Consider the following 27,860-nt stretch of genomic DNA (forward strand, 5'->3'; position numbering starts at 1 on the left):
CCTCCCACTGATCTCTGTGCATGAAATCTCAGAGTTGGTAGGGAAAGGACCGATGCATCTGAATCTGTTGTTCTAACCTCCTACACAGAGTTGTTGCGAGGATTAAAACTGAAAGGGGAACCACCTTCACTGCCGCAAACTCTCCCAATGAAGGTGGGATAAAGGAGACAGATAAACAAGCCAGCGATCAACTGACTGCAACTCCCATCACGCTCAACACTGGCTTAACTGATGCAGTCCAGAGTCCTACCCAGATTTAAATGACCACAAAACACAAGAGAAGGGGAAGTTTGAACTCAATTTTAGCACTGCAGGATCCCTGGCACAGTTTGCTGTATTTCTAAGCCCACCTCTCTGGCTTAAACTCAGTGGCACTTAAATTTTCAGGAAAACATGCATATAATCAAGGTTCTTTTGCTCCTAGTAGACCACAAGCTGGACATGAGTCAACTCTGTGATGCCACAGTTTAAAAAGTGAATGCAAATTTAGGCTGCATCAATAGGAGTATCATTTGGAGGGAAGTCCTAGCCCCAATCTCTTCTCCTTTGAAATCACACTATGCCCGGAATTCAAATAGGGTATGGACAAGATGGAAGGTGTCCAGAGAAAGGCCGCCAACATGATCTAAGGTCTGGAAGCCTATGAAGAGCAGCTGAAGGAGCTGGGTTTGTTTAGCTTGGAGAAGAGAAGGTTGCGAGGGGGGGGGGGTATGTTATGTAAAGATAAAGGTTTTCCCCTGACATTAAGCCCAGTCGTGTCTGACTCTGGGGTGTGGTGCTCATCTCCATTTTTAAGCCGAAGAGCTGGCGTTGTCCGTAGACACCTCCAAGGTCATGTGGCTGGCATGACTGCATGGAGTGCCGTTACCTTCCGTCGCAGCGGTACCTATTGATCTACTCACATTTGCATGTTTCCGAACTGCTAGGTTGGCAGAAGCTGGGGCTGACAGCGGAAGCTCATATCGCTCCCTGGATTTGAACCTGTGACCTTTTGGTCAACAATTTTTTAGCCCACTGCGCCACCGGGGGCTCCCCTATGCTTTGTAGCCATGTTTAAATATGGGAAAGGATGTCCCGTTGAGTTTGTTTTCCACCTCTCTAGAGAAGGCATGGGCAAACATCCTATTGGTTGTTAGGAATTTGTGGGAGTTGAAGTCCAAAACACCTGGAGGGTCAAAGTTTGCCCATGCCTGTTAGAGGCTAGGACACACTAGAGCCATGGATTCCAGTGACAGGAAAAGAGATTCCAGCTAAACTTTAGGAAGAAATCCCTGATGGTAAGAGCTGCTGGGCAGTGGAATGTGTTGCTGACTTGGAGTGTGGCAGAGTCTCCTTCTTTTGAAGCAGAGTCTGGATGGTTGTTTTGATTGTGTCTTCTTGCAGGGCAAAATGGGGTTGGGCTGGCCAGCCCTTGGGGTCCCATCCAACTCCACATGTCTATAAAGCAGTGGGACTCTGGGATTTCCTTCCTCCTGAGGGGAGGGATTGCACCCTGCCTAGCTGCCTTTTTTCCTTCCTTCCTTCTTCCTTCCTTCCCTTCTTCCTTCCCTTCTTATTTATTTACTTACTTACTTACTTACTGTATTTATATACTGCCTTTCTCACTCCTGGGTGAGACTCAAGGCGGTTTACAACATATTAATGGCAAAAACTCAATGCCAACGTACAGTAACATGAAGAAATCATAATAACCAATGACTACATATAACTTTGACTTAAAATCATTAAAACCATTAAACATAAACAAAATTTAAACATTCAGACAAAGCATTAAAATCATCCTGGTATAAATATTAAATATTATTTATTATTCATTATTTAATTGCTTCCATCTTTCCTTTCTTCTGTCTTTCGTTTCTTCCATTCTTCCTTCTTTCATTCCTTTCTTCCGTCCTTCTTTCTTTCCTTTCTTCCTTCTGTCCTTCTTTCTTTCTTCCAATCTTCTCTTCTTTCTTTTCTTCCTTCCTTCCTTCTGTCTTTCCATTCTTCCTTCTTTCATTCCTTCCTTCTTTTCTTCCTTCCTTTCATCTGTCCTTCCTTTTTTCTTTCCCTCCTTCTGTCCTTCCTTTCTTCCGTCCTTCCTTCTTTCATTCTTTCCTCCATCTTTCCTTCTTTTCTTCCTTTCTTCTTTCCTTCCTTCTGTCCTTCTTTCATTACTTTCTTCCATTCATTAATTCCTTCTTTTTCTTCCTTCCTTTCTTCCATTTTTCCTCCTTTCATTCCTTTCTTCTGGCCTTCCTTCTTTCATTCCTTTCTTCCATCCTTCTTTCTTTCATTCATTCATTAATTCCTTCTTTTTCTTCCTTCCTTCCTTCTGTCCCTTCTTCTTTCATTCCTTCCTTCCTTCCCCCTTCCTCCTTTCATTCCTTCTGTCCTTCTTTCTTTCTTCTTTTCTTCCTTCCTTTCTTCTTATCTTCCTTCTTTCATTCCTTTCTTCCATCCTTCCTTCTTTCTTTCCTTCTTTCTGTCCCTCCTTCTTTCATTCCTTCCTTCCCTCTTTCTTTCTTTCATCCTTTCTTTCATTAATGCCTTCTTTTTCTTCCTTCCTTCTGTCTTTCCTTTCTTCTGTTCTTCCTCCTTTCATTCCTTCCTTTTGTCCCTCCTTTCATTCCTTCCTTCCCTCTTTCTTTCCTTTCTTCATCCTTCTTTTCCTTCCTTATTTCCCTCTTTTCTTCTGTCTTTCCTTCCTTCCCTTCTTCCTCCTTTCATTCCTTCCTTCCGTCCCTCCTTCCTTCCCTCTTTCTTTCTTTCCTTCCTTCTTTCTTCCCTCCCTCCTAAAGCCACCCAGCCAGGCGCGCTCCTCAGGCCAAAACTCGGGAGGCGCAACAACAACAACCGAAAAACCCTGCTTTTCTTTCCTGGGGGAGAAAAGGGTGTGTGTGTGGGGAGGGGGGGTGGTGTCGCAAGGAGTTCTGCGGCGGGAAAAAGCACCGAGAGGGGAGAGACAGCCCCCGGATCGAAGACCCTAGTATCCCTTTCCCCTTTTCCAAGTTGGTAGCGTCAGGAAAAGAAACAAAACTTGGGGGCGGGGAAAAAGAGGGGAGGGGGTCGCAGGATTCCTTTATCGGGTCCAGTTCTGCAATGCATTTCAAAACACCAAGTTTACAAACTTGGCGTGAGACTAGATGTCCTGTGATGATGGGGGGGGGGGGACGGGGGACGATGGGTCCTTCCCTCCCTTGTCCCTCCCTTTGCAAGGCACGCCCCCTCCCCTCCCCTGCCCTCCCCTCCAACAGGGAGCCCCCCTTTCCCAGCGCTGGGGGTGTCTGCTTGCAGCGGGAGCTCCTCCCCATCTCCTCCTCCTCCTCCTCTTCTCCTCCTTTCCCTCCTTCCTTCCTTCCTCCCTTCTTTCCCTCCTCCTCCTCCTCTTCCTCCGGCCCCTCGCCCACATTCCGACCCTCCCCGGGTGGGCCAAGCAGGGGACCCGGCTGTGATTTCCAAGAAGGAAAGGAAAGGGAAGAAGGGAGAAGGGAGGAAGAGATCCAGGCAGCTTCCCAACTTTCTCTCCTCTCTTTCTCGCTTCCTGCGGGACGGGAGGGAAGGAGGGAGGGGGCGGCCCCGAGCCCCTCCGGGCCCCCTCCGGACCATGCCTCAGCTCCAGCCGGACCCCGGCGCCTCGGCCTCGGACAGAGGGAGCGGCAGCGGGGACGACCTGGGCGCCCCCGACGAGCTCATCCCCTTCCAGGACGAGGGCGACGAGCAGGACAAGGGCGCCGGGGGGCGAGGGTCCGCTCACGGGGACCTCGACGAGCTCAAGTCCTCCCTGGTCCACGAGTCCGAGAGCCGAGCGGCCGGAGGAGGAGGAGGAGGAGGCGGAGGGGGGAGCAGCTCCGAGTCCGAGGTGAGCCCGGAAAAAGTTTCCCTTCTTCTGTTCTGGCTTTCTCTCCTTCCCTCCCTCCCAAGGCCTTTCCTCTCGCTCTCTCTCCCTTCTTGGGAAGGAAGGAAGGAAGGAAGGGCCCCTCCGCCGACCCTCTTCACCCACCCACCCCTTCCTCTCTTTGTCTTTCTTCCTTTCCTAACCTCCCTTTTTCCTCCTTCTTTCTTTTTTCCGAACAGGCAGAGAGGCCGCCCCCGCCTCCACGGCCCCGGGAAAGTTTCCAAAAGCCGCGGGACTCTCCTGCTTCCGTCGCCGAAGGTGAGTGAGACACACACACACACACACACACACAGAGGGAGAGATTCAAGAGAGGAGGGGACTGATTGAGCCACAGCGCGCGCCCCTTTAAGAGAGAGAGATTGAGAGTGTGCGCCCCTTTAAGAGAGAGAAGGGACTTAAGAGTGAGTGCGTGCCCCTTTAAGAGAGATCGAGATTAGAGTGAGTGTGCGCCCTTTAAGAGAGAGAGTTTTAGAGTGATTGTGTGCCCCTTTAAGAGACTGAGATTAGAGTGAGTGTGCACCCTTTTAAGAGAGTTTTAGAGTGAGTGCATGCTCCTTTAAGAGAGAGAGTTTTAGAGTGAGTGCGTGCCCCTATAACAGAGTTTTAGAGTGAGTGCATGCCCCTTTAAGTGTTTTAAGAGTTTTAGAGTGAGTGCATGCCCCTTTAAGAGAGAGTTTTAGAGTGAGTGCGTGCCCCTTTAAGAGAGAGTTTTAGAGTGAGTGCATAACCTTTAAGAGTTTTAGAGTGAGTGCGTGCCCCTTTAAGAGAGAGAGTCTTAGAGTTTGTGCGTGCTCCTTTGACACAGAGAGAGAGTTAAGAGTGAGTGCGCCCCTTTAAGAGAAAGCGTTTAGAGTGAGTGCATGCTCCTTTGAGACAGAGATTTAGAGTGAGTGCATGCCCCTTTAAGAGAGAGATTCAGAGTGAGTGTGTGCCCCTTTAAGAGAGAGAGATTGAGATTAGAGTGTGTGCAAGCCCCCTTGAGAGAGAGAGATTTAGAGTGAGTGTGCACCCCTTTAAGAGAGAGATTAAGATTTAGAGTGTGTGTGCCCCTTTAAGAGAGAGAGATTTAGAGTGAGTGCACACTGCTTTAAGAAAGTGTTAGGAGTGAGTGTACTCTCCTTTGAGAGAGAGTTGGAGTGAGTGCACACATCTTTAACAGAGAGTTTTAGAGTGAGTGTGCACCCCTTTCAGAGAGTTAAGAGTGAGTGTGCACCCCTTTAAGAGAGAGAGAGGTTTAGAGTGAGCGCATGCCCCTTTGAGAGAGAGTTAAGAGTGCGTGTCACTTTAAGAGAGAAAGAGTTAAGAGTGAGTGCGTGCCTTTTGAGAGAGAGATTTAGAGTGAGTGTGCATCCCTTTCAGAGAGAAAGAGTTAAGAGTGAGTGCATGCCCCTTTGAAAGAGAATTAAGAGTGAGTGCGCACCCCTTTCAGAAAGAGAGCAAGAGAGGTTTAGAGTGAGTACGCACCCTTTTAAGAGAGAGAGATTTAGAGTGAGTGTGCACTCCTTTAAGAAAGAGAGTTAAGAGTGAGTGCAAGCACCTTTAACAGAGAGTTTTAGAGTAAGTGTGTGCCCCTTTGAGAGAGAGATTGAGAGTGAATGTGTGTCCCTTTAAGAGAGAGTTAAGAGTGAGTGCATGCCCCTTTCAGAGAGGGAGAGATTTAGAGTGAGTGTTTGTCCCTTTCAGAGAGAAAAAGTTAAGAGTGAGTGCATGCCCCTTTGAGAGAGAATTAAGAGTGAGTGCACACCCCTTCCAGAGAGAGGGCAAGAGAGATTTAGAGTGAGTGCATGCCCCTTTCAGAGAGAGTTTTTTAAAAAAAAATTACAGAAATTTCCATCAGAAAGAAAATAAAAGAATAATAATTTTTTAAAAAAGTATTAACAAGAGAGAATAAAATAAGAAGAGGAAAAAGAAAAGAAAAAGGGAAAAAAGATTTTGGGAAATTATGGATTACTGAGGATTTTGAGAAATTATGGATTACCAGTATGGGAAGAGCTCAGAGAGAGTAGAGCAGGGGGCCAAATGCGGCCCTCCAAGGTCATTTACCCGGCCCTCGCTCAGGGTCAACCTAAGTCTGAAACGACTTGAAAGCACACAACAACAACAACAACCCTATCTCATCAGCCAAAAGCAGGCCCACACTTCCCAATGAAATACTAATAAGTTTATTGTGGGTTTTTTCGGGCTATAGGGCCATGTTCTAGAGGCATTTCTTCTGATGTTTCGCCTGCATCTATGGCAAGCATACCTCTGAATTCACACCTAGCTCCAGCAGAGAAGAGCTCTTTGCCCCACCCCAGCCATTCCAAAGATATATAAACCCATTGTCCTAATTCCAAGAGACCTCACTACCTCTAAGGATGCTTGCCATAGATGCAGGCGAAACATCAGGAGAAATGCCTCTAGAACAGGGGTCCTCAAACTAAGGCCAGGGGGCCGGATGCGGCCCTCCAAGGTCATTTAACCGGCCCTCGCTCAGGGTCAACCCAAGTCTGAAACGACTTGAAAGCACACAACAACAATGACAACAATCCTATCTCATGAACCAAAAGCAGGCCCATACTTCCCATTGAGATACTAATAAGTTTATATTTGTTAAATTGTTCTTCACTTTAATTATTGTATTGTTTTAAAGTATCTTTTGCGCTACAAATAAGATATGTGCAGTGTGCATAGGAATTCATTCATTTTTTTTTCAAATTATAATCTGGCCCTCCAACAATTTGAGGAACTGTGACCTGGCCCTCTATTTAAAACGTTTGAGGACCCCTGATCTAGAACATGGCCCTATCGCCCGAAAAAACCCACAAGAACCTAGTGATTCCAGCCATGAAAGCCTTCGACAATACACTAATAAGTTTATATTTGTTAAAATTGTTCATCATTTTAATTATTGTATTGTTTTTAAGTGTGTGTGTGTGTGTTATTTTTGCACTACAAATAAGATAAGTGCAGTGTGCATAGGAATTCATTCATGTTTTTTTCCAATTATAATCTGGCCCTCCAACAGTTTGAGGGACTGTGACCTGGCCCTCTGTTGAAAAAGTTTGTGGACCCCTGGAGTAGAGAGAGAGAGAGAGAGAGAGAGTTAGTTAGTGAGTGAGTGAGCGTGCGCCTTTAAGAGAGAGCGTGAAGAGTGAGCGCGCGCCCCTCTTTGTTTCCCCGGGGAAAAATCATAACAATCATGGCAAAACAAAACACCCCCCCCCCCCCCAGAGGAAATGGGATGGAAGCGAGGAGGATCCAAAGGGAGGGGAGGATAGGGAAGAGGAGAGGAGCAAAGCCGCCATCTCGGGGAGTTTTGTGTGTGTGCGTATGTGTGTGTGGGACTTTGCTACACTTTCCTTTTGGAACTTCTCGCATTTGTTGTTGTTAGTTGTTGATTGCTGCAAACTTTTGACACGTCGACACGGAGTTGGAACTCCAGCCTGGCCAAGGAAAGGGGTTTTCTTTCAAGCACATCTGGAGGAAATCCACCCTGAACGGGATCAGGCCTGGGGGAAACTTCCATATAACCCAAGCCTGGGCCAACTTGGGCCCTCCCTCCAGCTGTTTTGGACTTCAACTCCCACCATTCCTAACAGCCTCAGGCCCCTTCCTTTTCCCCCTCAGCCGCTCAAGCTGAGGGGGAAAACCATATATATGGGTATATATTTATCTATCTACTAGCCGTCCCCTGCCACGCGTTGCTGTGGCCCAATCTTGTTACATCCCGGATAGATTACTGCAATGCACTCTACGTGGGGTTGCCTTTGAAGACTGTTCAGAAACTTCAATTAGTCCAGCGGGAGGCAGCCAGATTGCTCACCGGAGCGTCATACAGGGAGCATACCACCCCCCTGTTATGTCAGCTCCACTGACTGCCAATCCAGTTCCGAGCACAATTCAAAGTGCTGGTTTTGAACTGCAAAATCCTATACCAGCGTTTCTCAACCTGGGGGTCGGGACCCCTGGAGGGGTCATGATGAGGTGTCAGAGGGGTCGCCAAAGTGTTTTCTGTTGGTCATGGGGGTTTTGTGTGGAAAGTTTGGCCCAATTCTATCATTGGTGGGGCTCAGAATGCTCTTTGATTGTAGATAAACTATAAATTTCAGCAACTACAACTCCCAAATGTTGTCTATTTTCCCCAAACTCCACTTGTGTTCACATTTGAGCATATTTAGTATTCATGCTAATGTATTCATGCTAAGTTTGGTCAAATCCATCATTGTTTGAGTCCACAGTGCTCTCTCGATGTAGGTGAACTACAACTCCAAAACTCAAGGTCAATGCCCACCAAACCCTACCAGTACTTTTTGTTGGTCATGGTAGTTCTGGGTTCCAAGTTTGGTTCAATTCTGCCGTTGGTGGAGTTCAGAATGCTCTTTGATTGTAGGTGAACTATAAATCCCAGCAACTACAACTCCCAAATGACAATATCAATCCCTCCCAAGCCAACCAGTATTCAAATTTGGGCGTATTTGGTATTTGTGCCAAATTTGCTCCAGTGAAAGTGCATCCTGCATATCAGATGTTTACATTATGATCCATAACAGTAGCTAAACTATAGTTGTGAAATAGCAACAAAAATAATTTTATGATTGGGGGGTCACCACCACATGAGGAACTGTATTAAGGGGTCGCGGCATTAGGAAGGCTGAGAATCACTGCCCTATATGATTCCAGCCCAGCGTATCTGTTCGAACGCATCTCCCTCTACGTCCCACATCGAAATTTGAGATCCTCTGGGGAGGGCCTGTTCTCGGCCTCGCCTCTGTCACAAGTGAGATTGGTGGGGACGAGGAGCAGGGCCTTCTCAGTGGTGGCCCCTCACCTATGGAATTCACTCCCCGGGGAAATTAGATCAGCGACATCTCTCCTTTCCTTTAGAAAGAAATTAAAAACATGGATGTGGGACCAGGCGTTTGGGCAATCTGGCAGATAAATAAAGGACTGCGACAACGGATAGGAATAGACAATGTGGAACGAAGTATGGAGTTGGCGAACACTGTGCTTGAGATTGGCTATTGACTGTGATATATATTGTTGTTTTAATTGTCTAACCGTTTAACTGCTGTTTTTATACGTTTATCCGCCCTGAGTCCCCCCCTCGGGGGTTGAGAAGGGCGGGGTAGAAGTATACAAAATAAATAAATAAATAAATCTGGTGATCTGGAAAATAAAGGAATGGTTTCTAATATATGTAATTCTTTTATGCTTGTGGGTAAACAGTATTCCTTGTTGTTTCTATGTCGGTGTTGACATGGAGATTGTCTGGTTTGCCTACTCTGGAATATGCAACATATAATTGCCCTTCTTTAGGGGTCCCTTTCAAATCTATGATACTATATCTCTCTCTGTGTGTGAATCATATATATCTATCTTTATCTATGGCTGGATGGCTCTTTGTCAGGAGGGTTTTGATTACATTTTCTTGCCCTAGTGAAGGAAGTTGGACTGGATGGCCTTAAGTATTTTCTGTTGGTCATGGGGATTCTGTGTGGGAAGTTTGGCCCAATTCTGTCGTTTGTGAGGTCAGAATGCTCTTTGATTGAAGGTGAACTATAAATCTCAGTAACTACAACTCTCAAATGTCAAGGTCTATTTTCCCCCAAACTTCATCTGTGTTCATGTTTGGGCATATGGAATATTCATGCCAAGTTTGGTCCAGATCCATCATTGTTTGAGTCCACAGTGTTCTCTGGATGTTGGTGAACTACAACTCCCAAACTCAAGGACAATGCCCACCAAACCCTTCTAATGTTTTCTGTTGTTCATAGAATCATAGAATCATAGAATCATAGAATCATAGAATCATAGAGTTGGAAGAGACCTCATGGGCCATCCAGTCCAACCCCCTGCCAAGAAGCAGGAATATTGCATTCAAATCACCCCTGACAAATGGCCATCCAGCCTCATGGGAGTCCTGTGTGCCAAGTTTAGTTCAATTCCATCATTGGTGGAGTTCAGAATGGTCTTTGATTGTAGGTGAACTATTAATCCCAGCAACTCCAACTCCCAAATGACAAAATCAATTTTTTTGAGTGAAGGACATACATTGGGTTGTTAGGTGTCTTGTGTCCAAAGTTGGTGTCAATTCGTCCAGTGGTTTTCGAGTCCTGTTAATCCCACAAACGAACATTACATTTTAATTTATATAGATAAATGGGATATGCATATTTTATACACACGCACACATACTTTGGCTAGCATAGGGAATTTGCATGGAGTTAAACTTAAAGATATTCCTGTTCCAACTTAGAAACAGATTAATCTATTAACGTATCTATCTATGAATGGGACATACATACACACACACACACATATATGGGTGGCCCTAGGTAATTTTCAATGGTAAGCAAACAGTATTTTGGTGTGCTCCCCCCCCCCCCCCCATCACTGATATATGTTTTCTGTTCATTGTGGGAGTTCTGTGTGCCATATTTGGTTCAATTCCATCATTGGTGGAGTTCAGAATGCTCTGATTGTAGGTGAACTATACATCCCAGTAACTACAACTCCCAAATGTCAAGGTCTATTTTCCCCCAAGAGCGCCTCAAGAGCGCCCCTGGGCAAAATCAACTATACGACAAATGCTTACTTTGCGTGATGGGTTGAGCCGCCCCTGTATATATATATATGTGTGTGTTTCTCAACTTTCTTAATGCCGCGACCCCTTAATACAGTTCTTCATGTTGTGGTGACCCCCAACCATAATATTATTTTCGATGCTACTTCAGAACTGTAGTTTTGCTGCTGTTATGAATCATAATGTAAATATCTGATATGCAGGATGTATTTTCATTCACTAGACCAAATTTGACACAAATACCCAATACGCCCAAATTTGAATACTGGTGGGTTTGGGGGGGGGGGTGATTTTGTCATTTGGGAGTTGTAGTTGCTGAGATTTATAATTTACCTACAATCAAAGGGCATTCTGAACTCTACCAACAATGGAATTGTACCAAACTTAGTACACAGAACTCCCACTACCAACAGAAAATACTAGAAGGGTTTGGTGGGCATTGACCTTGAGTTTTGGATTTGTAGTTCACCTACATCCAGAGAGCACAGTGGACTCAAACCATGATGGATCTGGACCAAAGTTGGCACAAATATTCAATATGCCCAGATGTGAACACTAGTGGAGTTTTCGGAAAATAGGCCTTGACATTTGAGAGTTGTAGTTGCTGGGATTTATAGTTCACCTACAATCAAAGAGCATTGTGAACCCTACCAACAATAGAATTGGGCCAAACTTCCCACACAGTACACCCATGACCAACAGAAAATACTGTGTTTACTGATGGTCCTTGGTGACCCCTCTGACACCCCCTCACAACTCCCCCCAGGGGTCCCGACCCCCCAGGAACGCTGTATTAGATGAATATATAACTCGTATATATGAACTATATATAACTCGTATATATATAACTCGTATATATGAACTTATGAACAGATTCATCTATTAATGTATCTATCTATGGATGGGATATATATATGTGTGTGTATAGTAGTAGAGGAATATGAATGAATGGGATATGTATATTTTATACACACACATACATACTTTGGCTAGCGTAGAGAATTTGGCTGGAGTTAAACTTAAAGATGTTCCTGTTCCAATTTAGAAACAGATTCATCTATGAATGTATCTATAGATTCAATATATATATATAGTATTAGATGAGTATATAACTCATATGTCAGGAACAGATTCATCTAGTAATGTATCTATCAATGAAGGGGATATATGTGTGTGTGTATATATATATTTATTTATATTTATATATTGTATTAGATGAATATATAACTCATATATATCCCTGTTCCAACTTAGGGACAGATTCATCTATTAATGTATCTATCTATGAATGGGATATATATATGTGTGTGTGTGTGTATTCATATATATATATATATATATATATATATATATATATGTGGGATATGTATATTTTATACACACACATACATACTTTGGCTAGCATAGGGAATTTGGCTGGGGGTTACACTTCAAAAATGTCCCTGTTGCAACATAGAAACAATATCTTCCATCTATCTATCTATCTATCTATCTATCTATGAACGTGATATCTATCATCTATCTATCTATCTATCTATCTATCTATCTATCTATCTATATGGCATATACACACAGAGACACACACTCTTAGGATAGTGTAGGGAATTTGGCTGAAGTTACACTTAAAGATGTCCCTGTTTCAATTTGGAAACAAATTCATCCATCTATCTATCTATGAACCTGCGTGTGTATATGTGTGTGTGTGTGAGATAGATAGATAGATAGATAGATAGATATGAGAGAATGAATGGGAGATGTGTGTGTATAAACAGTCTTGGATAGCACAGGGGAGGGTGTGAACACCCCACTGGTGTTTCCTTTGCTGTCTGTGCCCCTGGGAAGAAGATTTCCCCTCATTTCCTGTCCCTGTGATAATTGGATTTTGAAAAAAAAAAAGGTTTCTTGTGGAAACAAGGATTGGGGATAAAGCTTCGTGAATGGATTTCCCTTCCAAGGGGTAGATTTCTCACTTCCTGTTATCTCCCTCTGTTCTAAACTAGGGGCCCTTCCAGACAGGCCCTATATCCCAGGATCTGATTTCAGGTTTTCTGTTTATCCCAGTGTGGACTGATATTATCCAGTTTAAAACAGAAAGCCTGGAATCAGATTCTGGGTATATACAGGGCCTGTCTGGAAGGGCCCAAGAGTTGTTCGTAAGTAGGGTATTTGCAACTTGGGGACTGCCTGTCCTCATAAACCAACACCCTATAAGACAGCGTTTCTCAACCTGGGGGTTGAAGCCCCTGGGGGGGGGGGGGTGTCATGAGGGGGTGTCAGAGGGGTCGCCAAAGACCATCAGAAAACACAGTATTTTTCCGCTTGGCACAAATATTCCATATGAACACAGATGGAGTTTGGGGGAAATAGACCTTGACATTTGGGAGTTGTAGTTCCTGGGATTTATAATTCACCTACAATCAAAGAGCATTCTGAACTTCCCCAACGATAGAATTGGGCCAAACTTGGCACACAGAACTCCCATGACCAACAGAAAATACTGGAAGGGTTTGGTGGGCTGGAATCTGCCCCGAGTCCCCTCGAGAAGATAGGGTGAAATACAAATAAAGTGTTGTTGTTGTTATGTTATTATAATCCAGTTTCAGGATCCAGGTTAGCTGCTTTTAATTGGATTATAGAATCACAGAATCAAAGAGTTGGAAGACACCTCATAGAATCATAGAATCATAGAATCATAGAGTTGGAAGAGACCTCATGGGCCATCCAGTCCAACCCCCTGCCAAGAAGCAGGAATATTGCATTCAAATCACCCCTGACAGATGGCCATCCAGCCTCTGTTTAAAAGCTTCCAAAGAAGGAGCCTCCACCACACTCTGGGGCAAAGAGTTCCACTGCTGAACGACTCTCGCAGTCAGGAAGTTCTTCCTCATGTTCAGATGGAATCTCCTCTCTTGTAGTTTGAAGCCACTGTGGACTCAAACAATGAGTGATCTTGACCAAACTTGGCACAAATACCTAATATGCCCAAATGGGAACACTGGTGGAGTTTGAGGAAAATAGACATTGATATTTGGGAGTTGTAGTTCCTGGGACTTATAGTTTACCTACAACCAAAGAGCATTCTGAACCCCACCAACGATAGAATTGGGCTAAACTTCCCACACAGAACCCCCATGACCAACAGAAAATACCGGATTTTCTCGTGGTCTTTGGCGACCCCTCTGACACCCACTCGTGACCCCCCCCCAGGGGTCCTGACCACCAGGTTGAGAAACGTTGCTCCAGATCGTCCTGTTGAGATAAGTTCAGCATCATGGTATGGAGTATGATTGGCTTTGAGAAGTTACAGAGTTGGGTCATTTCACCATACTTTCCAAGAATGGCATCTCCTGGCACTTGGACTCTTTCATTATGCCGTAAATAGACCAGGATGAAGCTGTCCCGACAAAGAGTTCTTTTTGTGTTGACTATAACAGATGAGCACAGCTGTCTTTCTACTTCTGAGTGAACTGATTGAACATGAATGAGAGATGCAGCACAAACCTATTCAGCATCTTTCTGCCTGAGCAAATCCGCTTTCAGATAAGCGAATGGAGAAAAGGTTCCAAGTAAAGCTTAAATAAATGTGTTGGTACCAATCGGAGTAGACCCATTGGTTCAGTGAAACTCACATCCATATCCATTTAGCAAGTTATTACAGATTCAGTAGATCTCTGGAATTAAGAAGTGGATTTGGGATTTGGGCCCACGAATATGCTTTGCATCAATGCACTGTTTAGTTTGGTTGTTGTGGGTTTTCTGGGCTGTATGGCCATGTTCCAAAAGCATTCTCTCCTGACGTTTCGCCTGCATCAACAGCAGTCATTCTCAGAGGTTGTGAGGTCTATTCAGTTGTTTAGAGACACCCCCCACCCTTCAAATGTCCTGCATCTACACAGGCATGGGCAAACTTTGGCCCTCCGGGTGTTTTGGACTTCAACTCCCACAATTCCTAACAGCCGATAGGCTGTTAGGAATTGTGGGAGTTGAAGTCCAAAACACCTGGAGGGCTAAAGTTTGCCCACATCTGATCTACATGTTGTAAAAGTCTAGAATTCAGAAATAAATTTCAGTTGAACCAACCAGGATTTTTTCCAAGTGTTTTCACTATTATATCCTTTAATATTTTTATTGTTTCCAAAGTTTGTGTCATGACACGTTAATTAATTAATTTCATATCAAAAGCATTACATAAATAAGCATAAAACTGATAAAGGCGCACAAGCGGCTAAATATTTTTTGACCAAAAACAGGCAACAGCAACCCCATAGTCTTTAGCTTTAAGCAATTCTTCCTCTGTACATGAGGCAGGATGTTGTGGACAAGCATACAGATGCAGAATTGTTTGTCCTGCGCCACAGTCGCACAAGGTGGAGGATTCTTTGACACATTAATGTGTCGGCTGCAGTGTGTAGGTGTGTCGTGCAAATGTAGCAAGAAACCCCAGAATCTATGTGAAATAAGCAAGTTAATAAGTTTTCATGAGATATGTTGCGTTCCCATCCATTTTGTGATCATTTTTATGTGTAAGAAGTGACTTGAGAAACTGCAAGTTGCTTCTGGTGTGAGAGAATTGGCCGTCTGCAAGGACGTTGCCCACAGGATGCCTGGATGTTTTTGATGTTTTACCATCCTTATGGGAGGCTTCTCTCATGTCCCTGCCTGGGGAGCTGGAGCTGACAGAGGGAGCTCATCTGTGCTCTCCCCGGATTTGAACCTGTGACCTGTCGGCCTTCAGTCCTGCTGGCACAAGGGTTTAACCTGGGCACTCCTGTTATTATCATTTATTTATACATCTATAAAGGAGCCCTCGGTGGCGCAGTGGGTTAAAGCACTGAGCTGCTGAGCTTCTTGACCAAAAGGTCGCAGGTTCAAATCTGGGGAGTAGCGTTAGCCCTCAAATCTGGGGAGTAGCGTTAGCTGTTAGCCCCAGCTTCTGCCAACCTAGCAGTTCAAAAACATGCAAATGTGAGTAGATCAATAGGTACCACTCCAGCGGGAAGGTAATGGCGCTCCATGCAGTCATGCTGGCCACATGACCTTGGAGGTGTCTACAGACAAAGCCGGCTCTTCGGCTTCAAAATGGAGATGAGCACCAATCCCCAGAGTTGGACATGATTGGACTTAATGTCAGGGGAAAACCTTTATCTTTACTCTCCCTTATAAGGAGTGGTTTAAATTCTGGTTTGTTAGCAACACTGAATCACTGTGTTGCAAAATGATGCATGACTGAAACATGATTCACCAACATGAAATGTTTGGAAAGCTCTGGTTTAATCCAAGCATGTTACTGTTTACACAGAACCTAAATCCCATAGAGTTAAAGGGAAATTCCCCTTTAGTAGATGCATTTAGGATTAGTTGTCAAGGGTCTCCTGATTTACTTCCTGCTTCATTTTGGTCATCTTTTGGGATGCTGCTCTACCTCTCTTTATTTGCCAGCCTGTTGATAAAGGTTGGTGTTATGATCACTTCGTGGCAGTTATTACTGATAAATGAGCCTAGAAAACAGTAGTGTAATTATGTAAATACACTGCATGTTTATATGAATATGTATGTGACCAAATTGTGATTTATTAATGTAGATTCCCCCTTTGAGGGCAAATGTTTTATTAATGTGCAGGGCTATAACATCTTTGTGAGTAAGGATTTTGAAAAGAAAAGACTTTATAAAGTTTTGGTCACCTTAAAGCCAGACCACAGGTTGTCACCAGGATTAATCCTGGTGTTCACAATTACAGCCTATAGCAGGGATAGGGATATAATCCTCCAGATGTTGGATTATAATTCCCACCATCTCTGATGTAGCGTTTCTGGCTAGGGCTCATATGATTGGTTTGAGAGCCTAATAAAATCTATAGGGTTGTTTATTCCTGTCCTTGTCTTAAAGCAGTGGTTCCCAACCTGTGGTCTGTGGACCACGAGTGATCCACAAGAACTAAAATATGGCCCACAGCCTCACCATTACTATACCATTGTAATCATAGAATCATAGAATCAAAGAGTTGGAAGAGACCTCATGGGCCATCCAGGCCAACCTCCTGCCAAGAAGCAGGAATATTGCATTCAAATCACCCCTGACAGATGGCCATCCAGCCCCTGTTTAAAAGCTTCCAAAGAAGGAGCCTCCACCACACTCCGGGGCAGAGAGTTCCACCGCTGAACGGCTCTCACAGTCAGGAAGTTCTTCCTCATGTTCAGATGGAATCTCCTCTCTTGTAGTTTGAAGGCATTGTTCCGCGTCCTAGTCTCCAAGGAAGGAGAAAACAAGCTTGCTCCCTCCTCCCTGTGGCTTCCTCTCACATATTTATACATGGCTATCATATCTCCTCTCAGCCTTCTCTTCTTCAAACTAAACATGCCCAGCTCCTTAAGCCACTCCTCATAGGGCTTGTTCTCCAGAACCTTGATCACTTTAGTCGCCCTCCTCTGGACACATTCCAGCTTGTCAATATCTCTCTTGAATTGTGGTGCCCAGAATTGGACACAATATTCCAGGTGTGGTCTAACCAGAGCAGAATAGAGGGGTAGCATTACTTCCCTGGATCTAGACACTATGCTCTTATTAATGCAGGCCAAAATCCCATTGGCTTATTTTGCCAATGAGAGCAACTGGTCTCGCAAAAGCCTCTTATAGTGCCAGGGCTTATAAAATATGGTTTTCTATGAGTGAGCAGATGGTGACTACTAGATGGCATATGTTCTGTATCAGAAACTCGAGCTGATGTAGTCTATCCAGTGCAATTTTCTGAATCAGCACCCCAATAATCAAGCTGAATCTAAAGTTGACCTAAAACTGATTTGTTACCTTTTTGGTATTATTATTATTATTATTATTATATTTCAGATATTTGTACCCCACCCTTCTCTATCCCCGAAGGGGGACTCAGGGCGGCTTACAGCTGGCAACAATTTGATGCCTCCCATACACATCCTTTTAACCTTTAAAGTCCTAAATGGTTCTGGCCGAGACTACCTGTCCCAACGTATCTCATCCCATGAACCATCACGAAGTTTAAGATCCTCAAGAGAGGTCCTGCTCTTGATCCCACCATTATCACAAATGCAGTTGGTGGGGATGAGAGACAAGGCCTTCTCAGCAGTGGCCTCCCGTCTGTGGAACTCTCTCCCCAGGGACATCAGGTTGGCCACCTCCCTCCTGTCCTTTAGAAGACAAGTGAAGACTTGGGTCTGGGACCAGGCATTTGATTAATCAAATAGTGGTAATTGGAAAAAAGACTTAGGATATTTACGACATTGAATCTGTCTAGACTTGGATTTGGTTTTACCGGCATGTATAATCTACTGTCTAATTCAGGGGTCCTCAAACTTTTTAAACTGAGAGCCAGGTCACAGTCCCTCAAACAGTTGGAGCGCCGGATTACTGAAAAAAACATGAATAAATTCCTATGCACGCTGCACATATCTTATTTGTAGTGCAAAAAATGCTTAAAAAAATACAATAATTAAAATAAAGAATAATTTAAACAAATATAAAGTTATTATTATTTCAATGGGAATGTCCATCTGAACATTAGGAAGAACTTCCTGACTGTGAGAGCCGTTCAGCAGTGGAACTCTCTGCCCCGGAGTGTGGTGGACGCTCCTTCTTTGGAAGCTTTTAAGCAGAGGCTGGATGGCCATTTGTCAGGGGTGATTTGAATGCAATGTTCCTGCTTCTTGGCAGGGGGTTGGACTGGATGGCCCATGAGGTCTCTTCCAACTCTTTGATTCTATGATTCTAAGTGTGGGCCTGCTTTTGGCTGTTGTTGTTGTGTGCTTTCAAGTCATTTCAGACTTAGATTGACCCTGAGCAAGGGCCGAGTAAATGACCTTCGGGCCTTAGTTTGAGGACCCTTGGTCTAATTAATTGTATAATATATTTTAATAATTTTTAATGGTTTAATGGTTTTTCATGCTTTAATTCTATTTCGAATAAATACACACAGATAAAAAAGCAATTACAAAATAGATAAAACATTAATATAAATTAAAACCATTTAAAATAGTGCAAATTCAATTAGTTGGCCAAATCTAAATCTGAGTTCTACAATCATCAACTTGGTCCGAAACCTGTCTATAGTCCATTCACCATAGCATTGTCATCATTTATCAACCTACTATCCAAATGCTTGATCCCATAGCCACGTTTTCAACTTTTTCCTGAAGGGAAGCAGTTGACCTCTAATTTCGCTGGGGAGCAAGTTCCACAGGCAGGGGGGGCCACCACTGAGAAGGCCCTGTCTCTCGTCCCCGCCAAGCACGTTTGTGACAGAGGCGGGATCGAGAGCAGGGCCTCCCCAGTACTAATGTTGTAGCGAAGTGGTCCCTGGTCAAAACAAAAGGTTAAGAACCACTGTCTTAAAGCATTTCAGCTAAGATTGTGCTCTTAGGTATATCTGCACCTCTGTCATTACTTGAAAGGAAGCCCTATTAAATTTAGTACGAATTTCAACTGAATTTCAACTGAACATGCACATTGTCCGTTACATGGAGAAAAGTACATTCTGTTTGTTCGAAGCAAGGTTGTAGTGTGAAATTGATTGTACAATGGGGATGTATGTAATGTAAAGGGCCTTAAATTGTTTGAGACTTTAACTCAGACGTATAATTGCAATTTATTCCCTACAGCCTTGAGAAAATATATTCTACCTCCTTTTCGCATTTTGAAACTTGAACTCTTCTGTCTTTTTTTTGCTCTCTGCCTATCTGTTAGTTAAGTGCATTCTTTTTCTTTCCCAGTCCTCAGAAGACAGCAAGATGGAGGATTTTTTAAAGGAACTCCGTATCCAAGTTACCCTTTCTTGATGATTCCAGAGTTGGGAAGTCCCTATTTGCAAAGTGGGGCCTTGTCTCCAGGTGGTGCCCGCACAGTAAGTGCTTTTTGTTGTTGTTGTTATTATTATTATTGCTGTTTTTGTTGTAAATTATTGTTTCCATTTGATGTTTTGTCTTATGTCTGTTATAACAGGCTGTTCTTTTTATTTAATTTTAGTTTGTTAAGTTATAATTCGTATTTATATGTTGGGTTGTATACATTTTATTAGTATGGATGTATTGTTGTTGTATTCGGGCATGGAATGTTTGCCCGCCCTGACTCCCTTTGGGGAGATAGAGCGGAATATAAATAAAGTTGTTGGAAGATTCTGTTGTAGGAGTGTGAATCAATTGTTTTATCAAAATCCAAGATGCCAATACATGTGTTTTGTGTAATTTAGTTGGTCAGTAGCCCACTTTTTTGGATTTTGGTGTTTGGCCAACCTGGCTACCTCTGATTTTGTTTTTATAGTTCTATCAGTGATCAAAACAAACATGTTGTTCCTACTATACTAAAATTTTTCCAATCTCTTCTGTTCCTTGGAAACTCCCAAGTTGGTTATGTTGGCCAGGGACAATAGAAACTCTGTGTAGTGATATATAGATACCCAAAGTCGAAGGAGGCAATTTTTTATGGTCTCAATGACATTTTGGTCTAAGATGTCTTGAGTTGATGGCGAGGGTTTGCTTTGTTGTTTTGGATAGCTTAAAGGAAATGTTTGACCCAGCTGTCATGACTTCACTTGAACATCAGGAAGAACTAACTGTGAGAGCTGTTCAGCAGCGGAACTCTCTGCTCAGAAGTGTCATGGAGGCTCCTTCTTTAGAAGCTTTTAAGCAGAGGCTGGATGACCATCTGTTGAGAGTGCTTTGAATGTGATTTTCCTTCTTCTTGGCAGAAGGTTGGACTGGATGGCCCACCAGGTCTCTTCCAACTCTATGATTCTATGGTTCTATGATTCTATTATTGGTCAACACAATAAATCAGACAGCAAGCGAAAGGGATTGTACAACATACACTTGAATATGGTTTATGCACAGCAAGCTATGGTTCATGTGGTTCCAGAGATTGTCATATCTCGGTCCTGTATTGCTTTGGTGTAACATAAATATCTGCTGCAGTTACGTTATGCAATTCCTAGGCTGAATACCAATGTAGTGCACTGCGGATGACTTGACAACCCATTAATTGTGCAATTGTAACATGCAGAGGGCACTGAGTGTAAGCAATGCACATTCACATGCTGCTCTGTTTATTTGAATGTGCTACAGCATGGACAATGGTTTTGGATTTGCATCTCCACTTATGCTACTAGTCCAACATTTATACAAGACGTGAAGTAATACTGACAGGCCGGACATAGGAAAGGAATCCATTGTGTACTAGCCATCCCCTGCCACAAGTTGCTGTGGTCCAGTCTGTGTATATGTGTTGTATGTGTGTGTATATTTGTATATATACACACACATGTGCATGTGTTGTAATGCATTTTTTGTTTGTTGGTTTTTTAAGTCTCTTTTCTTCAGTGTTTTTATGAGTGATGGTCACTCGTTGGCCTGATAGGGGTATTGTGACCAAATTTGGTGTCAATTCGTCCAGTGGTTTTTGAGTTATGCTAATTCCACAAACGAACATTACATTTTTATTTATATAGATGTATGGTCCTTTAGTGAGATGTAAACCTACTGTGGATGTCAAAGGATGACAAAATTTACCAACTATGTTGTCAAAGGCTTTCATGGCTGGGATCACTGGGTTGCTGTGAGTGTTCTTGGCTGTATGACCATGTTCCTGAAGCATTCTCTCCTGACGTTTTGCCCACATCTATGGCAGGCATCCTCAGAGGTTGTGAAACCTCACAACCTTTGAGGATATCTGCCATAAATGTGGGCAAAATAGCAAGAGAGAATGCTTCTGGAACATGGCCATACAGCCCAGAAAACTCAGAGCAACCCAAATTTACCAAGTGCTAAATATTGTGTTCCACAGTATTTACATGGAGGTCTACTGATGTTACATTGTATAGTGAAACATAATATTTTCTATCATCTCAAGAATGTATATCTTTAAAGACTAAAAGAAAATCCTCAAATGTTTAATACAGGGGTCCTCAAACTTTTTGAACAGAGGGCCAGGTGACATCCCTCAAACTGTTGGAGGGCTGGATTATAATTTGAAAAAAACATGGTCCTGTGCACACTGCACGTATTTTATTTGTAGTGCAAAAAACACATAAAAACAATACAATAATTAAAATGAAGAACAATTTTAACAAATATAAACTTATTAGTATTTCAATGGGAAGTGTGGGCCCGCTTTTGGCTGATGCGACAGGATTGTTGTTGTTGTTGTTGTTGTGTGCTTTCAAGTAGTTTCAGATTTAGGTTGACCCTGAGCGAGGGCTGGGTAAATGACCTTGGAAGGCCGTATTTGGCCCCCGGGCCTTAGTTTGAGGACCCCTGGTTTAATAAGTGGGTTGAAAGAGAAAATGCCTTGTCAAAGGTTTCCATGGCTGGAATCATTTGGTTGTTGTGAGTTTCCTAGAAGGGTTTGGTGGGCATTGACCTTGAGTTTTGGAGTTGTAGTTCACCTACATCTAGAGAGCACTGTGGACTCAAACAATGATGGATCTGGCCAAACCTGACAGGAATGCTCAATATGCCCAAATGTGAACACAGATGGAGTTTGGGGGGAAATAGACCTTGACATTTGGGAGTTGTAGTTACTAGGATGTATAGTTCACCCACAATCAAAGAGCATGATGGAATTGAACCAAACTTTGCACACAGAACTCCCATGAGCAATAGAAAATACTGGAAGGATTTGGTGGGCATTAACCTTGAGTTTTGGAGTTGTAGTTCACTTACATCCAGAGAGCATCTGGACCTAACTTGGCATGAATATTCAATGTGCCCAAATGTGAACACTGGTGGAGTTTGGGGGAAATAGACCTTGACATTTGGGAGTTGTAGTTACTAGGATGTATAGTTCACTTACAATCAAAGAGCAATTTTATGCTTATATTGTTTTGTTAATCTTATGGTTATGTTGTTTTACTTTTTATGTTTTGTGATGTTACCTGGGAACCGCTCTGAGTCCCCTCGGGGAGCTAGAGCGGTATATAAATAAAGATTATTATTATTATTATTATTATAAATAATATTATTTCCCAAGCTGTATGGCCATGTTACATAAGCATTCTCGCCTGACGTGTCACCTGCATCCATGGCAGGCTTCCTCAGAGGTTGTGCAGGTGAAACGTCAGGAGAGAATGCTTCTGGAACATGGCCATATAGCCTGGAAAACTCACAACAACCCAGAGAAAATACCTGCTTATTTGTTGTTTTTCTCTTGCCCTGGGATAAGTAAGGATCCGCTTTGTTGCAGTGACTTAACACTTTGCTGTAAATTTAAACCCATGAACCAATAAATAAAGGAAATGGGCCACAGAGGCAAATTACTAACAGCCTCTATTTGCTCTGCTTTTCTCATTTAAGGAGGAGACTTAAGACTTTTAAAAGCTGTTAATGGGCTGGCATTGTGTGTCCCTGCAGACATTTAAAGAAGTGATTAAGCAAATTGGCCAAGCGTTAGACAGCACATTGAATCCCCCTGAGCACCACCAACCCAAAATGTCCCAACTCCAATTCCAAACTCTGCAGATGCCATAACCCTCAGGAGCTTATTGTGTTTTGTGGCCATTAGGGATTCTCTGCCGGCATCCTTATCATGCTTAAACATGAACCTATTGTTCTCCTCCTGGTTTACCATGAACATGTCTTATCTGCCATCGATTTCCCTCATCAGGGCTCACCAGTCTTGTTAGTTTATTCCAAAGACTAAGAAATTGCCTTTGAGCTAATCCCTAAGACTACTAAGAAGTGTGCAATGCCAGAAAGTTTTTTTTTAATAATGATTAATAAGGCTGTCACTCAGTTAAAGAAATCTCAGTAACTCAAACATGGGTTTTAGTTGAATACATGGAATATGTTTGCATAAATTGCTTGGGGATAAAAGCAGTGGTTTTGGGAGGAAAAGGAGCGCATTTCCTTTTTATTTAGATGATGTGCACATATGTCATCGCAGGCACCATCTTAGACAGTCCCTTTGCACGAGAAAGAAGCAGCAATGCTTCTAAGTTGATGCCTATCTACAGTTTATAAGTTTGTATTAAAACAGCTTTACAAATCTGCTGAGCTAATCAGGATTGCTTATTAGCGCGTCAATGTTGTAAGCAGATTAGTATACCTCAAAAAAGGCTTGCGGGATTGGGAAGAAGACAAACCAAAGGCTCTTTGGGGGGGGGGGGAATTCCCGCAGCCCCCAGAAGCTGCACATGTTGGTTGAGGATATCATGTAGCCTTGGTCCTAATGATACTTTACTCCAAAGTTTCCCATTTCTGAAAATTTATGAGCTTGAATTGCCAAGAAATCACATTCTTCATTTAGAATGGGTTGTGCCAATTAGGTACCCTTGCAAATAGTTGTGGCTTTTATTAAAATCTTTTCACATTAACAACATTTTCCATAAATGTTTGAATAAAAGAACGTGATGTATGGCTGTTTAGTAATGTATGTTTAGTAATGTACGTGATGTATGGCTGTTTGTCCCATAGTACTGGCAACAGTAGAGAATAAGCAAATGGGAGATCATTTCCTTATATAACAACAACAACTGGAAAAGCTGACACGATATGAGGATTTAAGCTCGAACTGCAAAGACCCTGGCATAAGCCAGTCAAGGTAGTCCGAGTGGTGATTGGCACACTGGGTGCAGTGCCTAAAGACCTTGGCCTGCACTTAAACACAATCAGTGCTGACAAGATTACCATCTGCTAGCTGCAAAAGGCCACCTTACTGGGACCTGCACAATTACACAGTCCTAGACACTTATTTATTTATTTATTTACTTACTTACTTACTGCGCTTATATACCGCAATTCTCAGCCCAAGGGCGACTCATTGCGGTGTACAACATGGAAAAGCAAGAGCAAATTACAAAACATAGTGTAAAATAATCCACAATTCATCATTATCAGAAAAACATCTTATCAAAACATCAACATTACTACAAAAGCCATTCCGAATCGTCTCATCGTCAAACCCACAATCCGATATCATTTCCGTTGTTCCATTCCTATGGTCAAATTACCAGTCATTGCACTTCTTGTTCAAATGCCCTCTTAAACAGCCAGGTCTTTAACTTCCTGCGGAATATCAACAGGGAGGGGGCTTGCCTGATGTCCACGGGAAGGGTGTTCCACAGCCGAGGAGCCACCACTGAGAAGGCCCTATCTCTTGGGAAGTGTCTGACGTCTAATCCAATTCAACAGCCAGCAGAGAGTCTGCTGTGGACTCATCTTGTTGTGTTTCTAATAATAATAATAATAATAATAATAATAATAATAATAATAATATTTATTTATTTAACTTGCATACTGCTACTCCCAATTTGGCTTGGAGCGGTTTACAGAAGCAAATTAAAACAATACAATTAGCTTCAAAATAACAATAAGCATTGAGGACAGACATAGCCCCGAGTTGTTCACCCATCAAAAGCTTGTCAGAAAAGAAAAGTTTTACAGGCTTTCTGAAAAGCAAGTAGGTCTCAGATGGTTCGAGTTTCAACTGGCAAGGCATTCCATAAGTAAGGGGCTACAATCGAGAAGGCTCTCTGCCTAGTAGATGACAAATGATAAGTCCGGATGGTAGGGACTTCAAGCAAATTTTGGTCCTCGGACTGAAGTAATCTCTGGGGTTGGCAGGGGGATAAGTGGGCCCTCAGGTACGCCGGCCCCAGACCATATAAGGCCTTAAAGGTTAATACCAGCACCTTGAAAGTAATCCGGTACTCAATCGGAAGCCAGTGCAGCTGCTGTAGAATTGGGGTGATACGACACCTCGCCGGCACCCCGGCGAGAAGACAAGCCGCCGCATTTTGCACCAGCTTCAGTTTCTGGATCACTGACAAAGGAAGGCCAATGTAGAGGGCGTTACAGTAGTCAATACAGTAGTCAACATATTTAATAATATGTTTGGCTTAAGCTATGAGTCTTGATCAAGAGAGAAAAGTGGGGAATAATAATAATAATAATAATAATAATAATAATAATAATAACTTTATTTATATGCCGCCCTATCTCCCACATATGCAAAATAATACAAAAACATACAATATAAAACAAAAATACAGGCACAACTGTTATCACAACATATACATTAAATAAATTTAAAACTCTCCTCTTCATGCAAGGTAAGCTGCCAGGGGCAAAGATTTCAATAAGGGGTCTGAACTATTTGGAATTGGCTGGGCCAAGGCTAGTGCAAGGAGAAGGGAAAAATGGGGCTGGCTCAATGCTACAGTGCAAGGATCAGTCTCAGCAATGGCCCTGTTAGGAGACCAGGGACACTCAATTCCAGGGCCAATTAAAGGACTATAAAAAAGGTCTGGGCTGGAAGAAAAGGTGCCCTCAGATGGCAGGGAACTGGGGAATGGATGGGGTACAAGGCCAAGTACTAACTATTGGGCTAAGGGCTTGAGGTTGAGACTCGTCATTATTGAAGCCCTGATGAAACCACAAAGTCTTCAAGTTCTTATGGAAGGAGGTGAGGGATGGGGCCAGCCTTATCTCCTTGGGGAAGGCATTCCAGAGCCAGGGGGCTTCCACTGAGACACCACCTTGTCTTTGCCCAGGCTGCCTCTCGTCTCACCTAGTATGAGGTCCAGTGCGCTGACTCCATGCTACCATATTGAGATGATGTCAACCTTAGTGATGCCACTGCCTAGGTGACCCATTTGAGATGGTGGTGGCTATTTGGCACCCAGGAGAGCACAGAGAATCAATGCTTCTTTTAGGCTCCCTGAGGTGGGACGAAACTCTCATCCTTTCTATCAGGGAAGGGATAGTTCCTTTCTTGATAAGAGTTAATCCTGTACTGCACTTTTCCTTAAAAAAAATTGAACCATCTGAGTAGAGAAGCTCTTTCAAATGTCTGGGTGGGAAAATGGTGGCAGAGGTGGCACTGGCACTTTTCCCTCTATGTGAAATGTTCCTTGACTTATCCACAGGTCATATCAAAACCCATAATTTCAGCCCCAAACCTGGCGTCCAATAATACCTAAAGTTGACTTAGGGCCCATCTATATAGTCCAAATGAGTCAGGATTTAGTTTTTTTGAATCTCTGGACTCAAAGGGTTAAGGCAAGGCATTGCCCCGGGGCTAGAGTGGTCCAGCAGGAAGTGCATGGATGCGGAAGAGGAGTGTGGAAATCATAGAAGAAGGGATGGTGTTTTTGCTTCCGCTCCTGCCTCTTCTCCCCTTTTCCTCTCTCCTCCTTGTCTTGCCTTGTTCATTTATTAGGAATGGAGAGAGAGTTCGGGAGCACTCCTTTAATTGAAGGGGAAATGATGGGGGGAAAGGGGGGGCACAGATAAGAGCACTGGATAAGATGGAATGTCGGATAAGCAAAGGTCAAATAAGCAAAACTCTACTACAGTCTACACATATAATCCAGTTCAAGCAGATCATCTGGATTTTATATGGCAGTGTAGAAAGGGATTGAATCTGTTGCGCAGAGCGTGTTTTAGCCAAGTCCCATACAAAAGACACACAGGCAAGAGGAAAAAGGAACAGAAAAAACTTTACTCTTATCAGCAGAGGCATAAACTTGCAGTCTTGCATACAAAATCAAATAGTGCAATAAACTTACATAGTCCTTGTAAGTAACACAGAATAAGGCTAACAAAATGAAGTTCAACAGTGCAAATGCAAGATACTCCACTTTGGCAGGAAAAACGAAATGCAAAGATACAGAATGGGGGGAAATGCCTGGCTTGAGAGCAGTACATGTGAAAAAGATCTTGGAGTCCTCGTGGACAACAAGTTAAACATGAGCCAACAATGTGATGTGGTGGCAAAAAAAGCCAATGGGATTTTTGCCTGCATCAATAGGAGCATAGTGTCTAGATCTAGGGAAGTAATGCTACCCCTCTATTCTGTTTTGGTTAGACCACATCTGGAATATTGTGTCCAGTTCTGGGCACCGCAATTCAAGAGAGATATTGACAAGCTGGAATGTGTCCAGAGGAGAGCGACTAAAATGATCAAGGGTCTGGAGAACAAGCCCTATGAGGAGTGGCTTAAGGAGCTGGGCATGTTTAGCCTGAAGAAGAGAAGGCTGAGAGGGGATATGATAGCCGTGTATAAATATGTGAGAGGAAGCCACACGGAGGAGGGAGCAAGCTTGTTTTCTGCTTCCCTGGAATCTAGGACGCGGAACAATGGCTTCAAACTACAAGAGAGGAGATTCCATCTGAACATGAGGAAGAACTTCCTGACTGTGAGAGCTGTTCAGCAGTGGAACTCTCTGCCCCGGAGTGTGGTGGAGGCTCCTTCTTTGGAAGCTTTTAAACAGAGGCTGGATGGCCATCTGTCAGGAGTGATTTGAATGCAGTATTCCTGCTTCTTGGCAGGGGGTTGGACTGGATGGCCCATGAGGTCTCTTCCAACTTCTATGATTCTATGATTCTATGATTCTTCGTCTTCATTCAAATGAGAGAGCAAAACATAAGCCTTGAGCAAATATCTATTCCACCATAGCA

At 43.2% G+C, this 27,860-nt stretch overlaps 1 protein-coding gene across 1 annotated transcript in view; it reads left to right on the plus strand.

Moving 5' to 3' along the window:
• Window positions 1–3,256: 3,256 nt before the first annotated feature.
• The window catches only part of TCF7L1 (transcription factor 7 like 1), a 119,794-nt gene continuing 95,190 nt past the window's right edge, over window positions 3,257–27,860 (plus strand). Inside the window, exons 1-3 of the mRNA XM_060787669.2 lie at window positions 3,257–3,841; window positions 4,057–4,135; window positions 19,182–19,312. Of these exons, the coding sequence (XP_060643652.2) occupies window positions 3,587–3,841; window positions 4,057–4,135; window positions 19,182–19,312 (465 nt within the window). The 5' untranslated portion in view covers window positions 3,257–3,586. The remainder of the gene's footprint in view (window positions 3,842–4,056; window positions 4,136–19,181; window positions 19,313–27,860) is intronic.

This window comes from Anolis sagrei, chromosome 7, assembly GCF_037176765.1.
Source record: "Anolis sagrei isolate rAnoSag1 chromosome 7, rAnoSag1.mat, whole genome shotgun sequence".
NCBI lineage: Eukaryota > Metazoa > Chordata > Lepidosauria > Squamata > Dactyloidae > Anolis > Anolis sagrei.